The sequence below is a fragment of the Sitodiplosis mosellana genome, unplaced genomic scaffold (assembly GCF_009176505.1).
Source record: "Sitodiplosis mosellana isolate CC-2019 unplaced genomic scaffold, AAFC_SMos_1.0 Smas_scaffold_6197, whole genome shotgun sequence".
Lineage (NCBI taxonomy): Eukaryota > Metazoa > Arthropoda > Insecta > Diptera > Cecidomyiidae > Sitodiplosis > Sitodiplosis mosellana.
This window is the reverse complement of record NW_022601438.1, coordinates 6,217,358-6,228,315: the sequence shown is the minus strand read 5'-3', so window position 1 is coordinate 6,228,315 and position 10,958 is coordinate 6,217,358. Positions and strand designations below refer to the sequence as shown.

General features: G+C 37.0%; 1 protein-coding gene across 1 annotated transcript; it reads right to left on the bottom strand.

The window, feature by feature from the left end:
* Window positions 1-2,911: 2,911 nt before the first annotated feature.
* On the bottom strand, window positions 2,912-10,952 carry LOC129577415 (uncharacterized). The gene is made up of 15 exons (XM_055464389.1): window positions 10,539-10,952; window positions 10,298-10,472; window positions 9,975-10,147; window positions 9,836-9,910; window positions 8,413-9,722; window positions 7,757-8,237; window positions 7,494-7,641; window positions 7,084-7,329; window positions 6,806-6,966; window positions 6,556-6,722; window positions 5,968-6,074; window positions 4,556-5,386; window positions 4,157-4,394; window positions 3,641-4,000; window positions 2,912-3,540 (listed from the first exon to the last, which is right to left on the bottom strand). The coding sequence occupies exons 1-15, from the start codon at window positions 10,884-10,886 to the stop codon at window positions 3,195-3,197; spliced, it is 5,166 nt and encodes a 1,721-aa protein (XP_055320364.1). The 5' UTR covers window positions 10,887-10,952; the 3' UTR covers window positions 2,912-3,194.
* Window positions 10,953-10,958: the final 6 nt, after the last annotated feature.

The window sequence follows — 10,958 nt, the reverse complement described above, 5'->3', positions numbered from 1 at the left end:
ACAATCGGCTAAAAAACCACGGCTACTAAAGTTCTTTACCTTAGACAAGGAAAGAAAGAAGGAAAAAATGACACAAAGTCAAAAAGCTTCGATTTGTCAACAACATAGATGCTCTAATTGAATTAAGCTAAATATAGAAGTTCCAAATATTAATAGCGATGCCGACAGTAAAAATTATATCTAAATCTATGTAGATGGTAGAAAAATGATATAAATAAGAAAAATGAGTTCACAGCATCAGTTAATACTTCAGTTAGAAATGACTATAAATAATTGATCGATTTTATTGGAGCGTTGTTCACATTTTGTATCAATTGTAATCATTTAGAAGAAGAAAAAAGTAAATAAAAACGTATGTTTCGTGCTTTATTCAGAGTGACTCGGTGGTGATGGCGACGGCGACTATGGTAACAACAGCCGGGAAGGAAAATGGCCAACTGAACGAGAAAGAAACAAAAAAAAGCATGCAAATCTCACTTTCTCGGTCAATGTACTCGTTGAACGGGCACACACAGAGAGCACAAAATAGACAGAAGTGAAAACAAATCGTACGCGCCGCACGATCAATTTAATTATTGACTTTTGCGAAGTAAAAGTGAAATGCGGCATTTTTCGTTGTTGCTTGTATTGTATTTCTTTGTGCTTCGTTTATAATAAACAATCAAAACAGAGCGATCTACTGAACGAACAAGCGAACGAATCGGCAGACATGCATATGAACGCCATGACATTCATCCCAATTGGCCGTCGAACAAAGAAAAGAAATGTAACACAGAAGAGAAGCGAAGGCAACAAATAACTGAAACCAGTGCGGCAAAACGACTACAACAACGACGGAATTTTCTTTGCCGATATCATTTTCTGTCTTGTTTGTTTCACTTTTCAATTTGGTACGTTTGGTTTTAATCAGATTGCCATTCAATATCCGCCATTAGTAACATGCATTTCAATTTTTGTGATTTGTAAATAGTTTGACACAATTTTCGTTTCGCTTTTTTTTTTGTCTCCTTCACTATTCTTGTAGACACATTTTCACCACGCATTTTTTTTCTCTTCGCGCGTTCGTACACAATGTGAAACAAGTCATTTCCTTCATTCACATTTCCAAGTGGGACATAATATCGTTTTGGATATGGTGTCATTTCAAACACATTACTTGTCCATATTGTACACCGTGAACTTTTTTTTTCAGTTGCCTGACCTGCACAAATTCCGAATCAGTTTGCTTCAAACGAAATGTATAGTTGATTTCACTCCAAATTCAGAGTTCAATCACACCTTTTCGTTCATTTGAACATCGCACGTTTCAGTTGTAACAATTTTCTATCCATGTTCAGCGGCAGCGGTGGTAGACAACACAACGAATATTTTCATGAAATGAATGCTTCATGAAAAAAAAGGAGAGAGAAAAAACTGAATTGTGGTGTTATTGACCTCTGTGTGCGCTTGCTGCGCCTTTATACCTATGCTGTGCGCGTGAATTGTTTTGCTGAAATTCCATAAAACACGATTGCGGTGAATTGCAAAGACAAACACACTGTGGCAGCAAATGGCCACTGAATTAGTTCGGAATTTGTTCGTGGTGCCCAATAGATGCGGCTAACCCAACAATATCAAAAGCAAAACATAATGTTTTTTCCCTCTTCTTCTTCTTCTTCTTCTTCTTCTTCTCATTGAGTTGCTTCACAACTGACGAAAAATACTACCATTTAATTGATCGTATATATGTGTCGTTGAGAATAAAAATGGGATTAGCCGAAACCGCGTGTTTTTATGCGAATCATTTTTGTGTTTCTGGTACAAGATATGGGGTAAGTATCTCAAGCAAAGATAAAGATCTTGAAATATTCTAAAACATTGCAGCAGACATATGTCTTCTATCTCTTACCAGGAACATAAAAATGATTCACATGTAAATGAGCGGTTTCGGCTAATCCCATTTTTATTCTCAACGACACATATGTTCAGCGAGCGATGCGATGTGATGTGTTTGTACTTATGCATGAAGAGAAAAAAAAAATGCGACATGACATACTTTTCACTTTCGATTATAAAATTGTTGTGTGCGTGGTTTTTTTCTTCTTCTTTTTTCGCTCTTCATCTAGAGATTTGTTTCTCTTTTCATTTCAGCCGCATTTCACATGTTTCATTTTCGCACGTCTGCCTCTGTGTTACCCATTCAATGCATTGGTATAGCCGAACGAGTGAATTAAAAACAACAAATCTCGGTAAATTAGCTGAAAATGAAGCGTCTTTATTAAAGACTACTGTGTGTATGGAAGTGACAGCACGATGACTAGGACAACGCGCGTTTTTGTCGTCATTTGAATGAAAGAAAAGCCATAAAATCATAATAAATAAGCGATAAAAATGAGGCATGAGTCAAAGGCATGGCCCCAAAATTCATAAAATGTTGAAGAAAGAGAGAGAGAGAGAGAGAGAGATGCCATCGAACCGAATATTTATAGCCGAATCATAACTTTTCACTTTGAACAAGCTTAACACGCTGTCTTTTTCTTTTCTCTCATGTTCACTTTTACTTGGTCGCAGTCCAAATGTGATTTGGGCCATTTCACCGCCGTTCAATGCGATTGCTAGCTACCGCAAATCCAAACACCAAATGAGGTGAATGACTTTTTCTACCATTCGAAACAACATGACCAACAAATGGACAAATTGCTTGAATTCAGGTAAAATTAACACGGTCGTCCATTAGTTGTTGTTTTTTTTTCGGCTGACTTTTTTTCCGGCTCTCGACATGCGATTAAGGAAATGACGATTGGCTGTGTGGCAACTAAGAATTAGATGGAAAAAGAAACATTGATATACTTACACTCTATTTTATGAGCAACGACACCATCCGCATTCATTTGCAAATGGAAGCAAATTATGGAAAATGAAACAGTCCAAATAAACATTCTTCTTAACGTGGCTTTTAATCTCTTTTTCCACTAATAAATTATATATCACAACAATTTTCTAAATATTTTGTATGTTTGAAACATATCGAATTCGGAAACAAAAATTCTCCCCCTATTTTCTATTAGTAAATGTATGAATTGGCTAAAATATACATCAATATAAATTACTTTCCACTCTAATTAGCAAAAAAATGTAAATGAATAAGAAATTTTTAAAATAATTTTCAAAACAAATGAAGAAAAATCAAAAATTTTGATTGACACCCGAATATTTTACACATAAATGCATTCGAAGAAGCCCACGCCATACATCGAGTACACAGTGATAAAGCTTAAAATGTCATCTTCGGATTCGATTAATGAAAATCGTTTTTCGGGTACAATGTGATTGATGAAGTTATATGGAACTGGTACTTTCAATCGAATAACGTGCTCTTTCAGCGGCTGGAAACCATTAACACCTTTATCTTGATAAATTTGCAGCATTTCTCCCATTGCCGTTCGAACGGCAATCACTAAAATCGTCTGAGCCGCTGAAAATTTCGTCAGTTCACACTGCAAAATGACTGAATCTGAAAACTCAATGTCTGAGTAATGCTCAAGATGTGATCCCTCAGTGCTGAAAAAGATCAAAACGATAAAAAGAAACGAGTTGAGTCACATTTAATCTCCAATGGAAAATCAGACCGCTTTTGAATGCGACTGGAAATGAGATTTACCGATAAACGCTGGCAAATCCCCGGATTGTATCGGCTCGACCATCGATTGGATTTGAATGCCAACAAACGGTGACAAATTTATTTTTATCAAATTGTTTTACCGCTACCGCCGTTACATTGGTGAATAGACGAATACATGAGTCGGCCTTTCGATTTTGCGTGTCATACCAACGACTTTCGATTTCACCGTTAATATACCATAAAATTATTGCATTTGCGTATCCGCTGGCAATTTTATAAATTTCACTCGTTTTTTTTACATCAATTTGATGCACTTTCATCAGTTGTTGTTGCTGTTTACTTTCGCTATCTGCAACAACGTCCATGCATTGCACATCGAATTGAGTAGCATTAAACTTTCTGCAAGTATGTACAACGAAAAAACAAAATGTATAACAAAAATGAAAATGAATCGACTTTGTGAGGTCTTAATTTGAAATTCTGAATTTTATCGAAAAAGCAAATAAAAAAAAAATGATTGAGAGATATGTTGAATGAAAAAAATAAGAAATTTACCTATATTGAATGAAACAATGACGTGCATCCAAATTAAATGGTTCAATGGTTGTTTCGGTGTCCGTGACAATTTCATGAACGACTTGAGCCCGCTCCAAACCATTTCTATAATCATAAAATTGGCGTACAAACTGGCCATTGTATAGATTTTTCATTTGTATAACGAGAAAGTGCATCGGGTCAGCGGGAAGCACAGTTAGATCAATGATAACCATATTTTCCGGCAAGGCTAACGGTACTGTTATAAAACCGAATCAAAAACAAAAGAGAAATTAAAGCAAAATTAGTTTGAGTTTCGATACAAACGAGTCACACTAGTTTTTGTTTTGTGAGTGATTTAGGTGATTAAAATCATCATAATGATCATCGGGTATTTGGAATTTTTAAACACACACTTACTGTTATTTCCGTCCAAGGTTTTCGTGGTAACGTTCCATGTATAAAGCTGAATGTTAGAATTGTTGAGTGCAACAAATTGAAAGTCGTATCCGAATAGTTTTTGCAGGCCTTGGATGTCAAGTGAAAATGTTGTACGCACCGCAAAACGTTTAAAGTGTTTGAATCGTTCCCGGCGGACCAGTTTATCGACCAGTGTATCGAGTTCGTTGGCAGCCGTTCGATACTGGTCACCATAGACAAAATGATCTTGTGACATGATTTCGTTGACATTTATGCCATTCAATAGACCCAATATGTTAAGATTGTCGAAATTCACACGATCGGAAAATTCCAAATCGGAGAAAATGTTACCCACATCATTGCCACGACCATCTTTTTTCACCAAATTCCCAAAGAAATCCGTCAGATTCTTGTCATTGATGAAATTCACATACAAATTGTCGAATGTAAGTGAATTAATTGAATCGATTCGTGAGCGATTTCCGATAATAAGCGGACCCTTGAGAGTTTGTGGTGTTTTCTTCAAGAGCACTGTTTGTGAATTGATTGTCATGTTATTGACCAAACCTGATGCTTCAATGTATGATAAAATGGGATTTTGTGCATAAACGGTGCCTTGAATGGTATGATTTAAACCGATCATAGCTGCCCGGCTTATCCAATCGTCCATGTCAACTCCTTGAACAGTACAACTATCCCGACACTCGAGACGATCGATTTGTAGCGATCGGAATCGTTTTGTTGCCCGTATTATATTGAGTTCGGGCCGATCTACACGTGCTACATCTGCCGCAAAATTCAATCCATTCACCGTGGTTGCACTCAAACTGCCTGCGGTTCAAAGACCAATCAAAATAATAAAACAAAGAGAAGAGCGAAAAACAAAACCAATGGTAAACTAAATTGAAATTATTTGGTATAATATAGTCCTAGGGGTTTCACGCAAACTCGAAGGTCGAAGATTTTACTAAATAGCTGGAAATAAAACCATTTTATGTGCAAACTATAAATATTGCTTCTTTTTGTTCATAAACTCGAATTTTTTAGAATTTTTTGATTCTAAAAATTCTGGAAGTGGGTTTTGGTGGATCCTCAGGATTGTTCAAAACCGCTCCTGGTTCTGGAAGTGGATCCTCAGGATGGACCAGGGCATTGTCAAACCCAGTCTGATCCATCCTGAAGATCTACCAAAACCCACTTCCAGAACCGGGAGCAGTTTTGAACGATCCTGGGGATCCACCAAAACCCACTTCCAGAACATAATTTTCAAGGTGAATGTTGAAATATTTCGAAATAATACGGATTTTGGTGAATCCCAGAGAATTTTAGAGAAAAGAGAGAAATATTGAAATTTTAGATGAATTTTAAGTTGCGTGAAACCCCTAGATATAGTCATATGCGAATCATCGTACCCAAAAATCGGATCTCGTTCACCGTCCAACGGCCTCGAATGAATTGTGTATCCTTCGTATTTTTTAACACATTCTGATCGAAGTCCGTGATATTCAATGTGATATCGCTAGCGAATAATAAGAATTCACATTAACCGAATCGAATGATAAGAAGAGAAAAAAAAAACAGAACAAAAAAAAAAGAAAAAGTGTAATTCATGTTGTTTTGTACCACACTTTAGCAAAGCGCATCGAAACTAGCATCGAAAAGCACATTACAAATCAGGCAACTCCATCTGACGGTGTGCTTAGTCACTACACGGAATTTATCACATATTTTGACGTTGACAGTATCAGTGTTTTGATTTGTCAATATCTCACCTTTCAAATAATTCCATTTGCAAAACAACTTTGTGCACGATCGAAACTTTTGGATTGAAGTTGTCGATTTTAATTCAAAAATTGCACGTAAGTTAAATGGCATCTTGCCCAGTAGTTTAATTAGCTTTTAGTTGCAATAATTCACTTCACATTCGAGTGAATTTTTGAAGATTTATCGAATAGGTGAAGGAATTTTGTGTTTATCGCAAAATTGTGTACAAATCTTACCTCTGCGGAACTTTGATAAGTCCGCCCAGTGAAAGTGTTTCAACTGTTACCGAATCCATAAAGTGGACACGACCATGGAACCGCAGTGGAGTGGACACTTTTTGTGGTTTATTCATGCTCAAGTATCGGCTTCGTAAATCGTGCAAATCAATGTCATTGATTAAACCCTACAATCGAAAGATTAAACAATCAGAATTGTGTTCTGTGAACTGGTTTAGTTTTCGAATATAAAAAAATTCGCTAACTATACCGCGACTGTGATTGGCTTCTCAAAAGCAGCACTGCTAAAATGTACACCTGCCGAAAAATTTACGTATTGATCACTTCGAAACCAGGTGGTCAGCAACATATACTGGAACGACTCCGAATTGAGATATTCAATCGTTGGATCAGTTGCAAAAATGACATCACCTAAACATACGTGCGTTTTTTGTTGATAAGAAAACCGTGATTATTCAAAAGTCATAAGATCAAGAATTGAATTGATTAAAAAGGAACATTGACTATATTCAATGGAATGAAAATTACCTTCAATCGTTAAATTCTGCGAGCTGTCCGGTCTTGGTTCAAGCAATTCACAGATTAATGCATGGCTAAACCCGTTCAGTGTTTCGGATATTGAAAGTGTTCCAACTATTTCCACATCCGATGCAAAACTCAATGGTTCATTGAAATTTTGTAAGGTGTCTGAGTAGCTAAGAATCAAATCGTCCGGAATTTGAATGCCCGATAATTTGGCGCCAATGTTTAGCGATTTGTCGAAAATGGCATTATCTGTGGAAAATATGCAAATCGATCTTATGTAATTCGAGAGGAAAATAGATGTAAATTCATCAAATGACACATAAATATGCAATTGGCCAATTTTAATGAATCAAATTGGTTCAACCGATTCGTTCATTTTCAATGCGCTATATTTTGTGAATGATTGCTCTTACCAAATATAACGCGTTTTAGTGCAACTGGTTCGCTTTTGTTTACTGTATCATCGAACAGCTGATCAATATCGTTGCCATTTAAAAGCCCATACAATTGGAGGTTATCATTGAATGTTACATCAGTGAAATTTTGTGGCACCACAAATGTCTGCATAAGCAAAAAAAAAAACAAAAAAGTATATAGTCAATGAGTAATGTTCAAGATGTGATTCGTTTCAAATCGATTCATTGATGTTGAAGTGTATTTTTGTGTGTCAACGCACCTGTTTTCCTTCGGAGAGTAGCCATTGTTGACCAAAACTCGAGCTCGGTATATCATTTATGGAATCAGTTACCGTGAGATTTGTGATATTGAAAGTAGAAGCAAATGTGACTGGGCCTTTGATTCGGATACCTTTTGATAGCTCTTCCAGACTCTTGGTGATCTCTCCAGTTGTGTGGCCAACTTGCCAAAAATCATCATCCTCAACCACCAATTGACCAATGGTTAGGTGTTCGAATGTTTTGTCAGTTGTCAGAACAATACTATCATTTGGCGAATAAAAGAATGAATCATCCAACAATTCCTTCAAATCAACACCAAAAATGGCATTTTGCGTGAACAAATGATCGATTTCCAATTCGGAATTGTTCATTATAATGCTACCATCGATTGTGACATTTCCGGTGATGTTTTGGTCCGTACCTTTTGTCAACAGGCGATCAAACGGTGTTTTGCCGATGACTAACTTATCGGATTTAACCCTGTGTGACGAAGGAGAGAAGGAATTAGTTTAAAAGCTATTCTCATTTTGACAATTTCAAATTGGGAAGAGTAACAGAAAAAATCACCAAAAACTCTTCAAAATCGAAATGAGAGTTTCAAGACAATAACACAAAAGAATTTGTGATGCCAAATAAACCCTGGTCCGTTACTTACTTTCGGGCGGTGATTCGTTCAAAGCGAATGGTGCCGGTGACGATTTGATTTTTGGCCGAACGTTTGAGCATTGTGTTGTTCAATATTTGCAAATTAATGCCATTAATTTCATTTGCATCGCAATTTCCACCCTCGACCGATAAATCGGAGGTGAATGTTTTCGGAGCGCTCACTTTTTGCACATCGGTCACATTGCGTAGGAGCAAACTGCTAATGGGAACGTTATTAATTCGTGTTGGATTTTGAATATCGTCAATTCGCAGTGGTTGCAAAAATTCCAAGGGAACATTGACTGGTTCATCCAGTTTCAATCCATCGGCCAACACCTGTTCGGCATTGTATCGTAAGCTTTGACCAAACATATTTCCGATGCTCAATAGATTTTTGATTGAAACATTTCCAATGAATGATACCGCATCTTCGATGAACAAATCCTCATTGACCGTAACGATGGGTTTCATTTTGCTCAGCACCGAACTGGAAATATTAATTTTGCCCTGCAATGTGATCGGTTCAAGCAGTATAATTGATTCGAATATCTTTTGCCCAGTTAACACTTGTGGCTCGCGACTCCGTTTCAATAAAGCATCCAATTTACCCCCCTTAATGGCAATTTGGTTCACACGCTCCAAGATTGAGAGTTTATCCACTTGAATACCTTGTGTGAATCGAATCGGTGACAGAATCACCGTTTCATTCGCATTGATCCGTGCAATTGATGCTAGATCAACATTGGAGATTTTTCCATCAGTTGCTTGAATCGATTTTGCGCGCAGTCGGCCAAAATTGACTGGAGCCTCAAGACGTTGATCGCCATTTGTTCTAAGTACATTTTCCACAAAGTAACTGAAATTGACACCATTCACATGACCTTCAACGATGACATTATACAAATTGAGCGGCTCGGTCGATGGATCACTTGATGTATCTCTCTTTACACGCTCATCACTTTCCAACAGCTTCTTTTCGATCGCTTCAACATTTGCCGCATCATTAATCACTAATTTTTCAACAGTGAAATTGTACAACACCAAATCGGAATCTTCACAAACCAAATCACTGAACTTATGCCCATTGATGGATTCGGCCAAGAAACTCTCTGAAACGGTTAGCTCATTTATGGTCAATGTGGTTGGCATCTCTTGGGCTTCAAAGTCGATATCAATTTGCGATGAATTCATATCATTCTGAAGCATTGAATCATTTAAACGCTTCGGACGTCGCACAACATCCTTTGTGACTATCTCATCAGCTCGTTGCATAGCCCGTTTTAACTCGACGAAATCAATTGGAATCGATGCACTTGAAATCTAGGAGGAAAAAAGGGAGAAAATGGGAGCAAATAGGAGAAAAAAATGATTAACAGTCAATTTATGTTTCGAGTGCTAAAACTCAACAAAACTTCAAAATTAGTGCAACGAACCGCATCTGTTTGTATCACTTTCACTTTGGTCTGTTCTAAGTTGATGACACCAAAACCAGGAGGAGGTCGCAATGACTGAAAAAACGAATTTCCTTATAAAATTGTACAGTTTTTCCAGAAAAAATAGTTTTGCACTCACTTCAATCTCATGATAAATTTCCGAAATTCGATCCGTGCGTAATTTTTCATCAACACTCTTATACCAACTATCGAACATTTCGAAGGCTTTGCTGAAATCATAGTCCATCGTCACGGTGAATTTTACTCGGAATAAATTCGTTGTATCTCGATACATTTCCGAATTGGCAACAACTGGAAAAACCAAACGATTTTCATGAAGAACATATCTTTTCAAAGTCAATTTTGTTCATTAAGGTTTACTTTTGTTTCGTTATAATTTAATACTTCTCAATTTTACTTCCCATTCAAATGCAAAGTATATCAAATTTCAATAATACCTACCAATGACCCAGAAATCATTATTAATTTTGTGTGTTCTCATTTTCGAAACGCCGCGTCCGAGTGAGCCACCGGTGAATGTGACTGGTGTTTCATAAAATGTGAAGCCATCAAATTGATATGTCTTTGTTGGGCCTTCTTTCATTGAAACGAACAGCACAAATTCCTGATTATCTCCCTGCATTGAAACAAATTGCAATTAAAATACCATTTCCACGTTCAATATGCAAAGAAACTAGCTCACCAAGTACGGTAAAAATTGTGTAACTTCCGTATCAAAGGTTAGAATTTGCATTGGTACAAATGTCGATTGTTCATCGTATCGATAGACGACACCGTTTGACGTGGATGCATGCATACCTTTGTGCGCCCGAAACGAGTTGGCCACGAAAAGAAAATCATTATCGCCGATGTGCACGTGTTTCACGTCGATGGCACCAAATGTTTTCAATTTTTGTGTCACATTGAATTTGCGCGTTTCAAAGTCATAGCGAAAAATGGTCGAATAAGTTTCGATATTTTGACGTTCGTCCATGTAATTTGCAACGGCCACATACAATTGATTGCCAATTAAAAATGGTTCCATTTGCATGGCATTCAAGCATGGAATCTGATCAATTTCATTGAATGTTGCATCGATCCATTGGAATATCGGACAATGTGA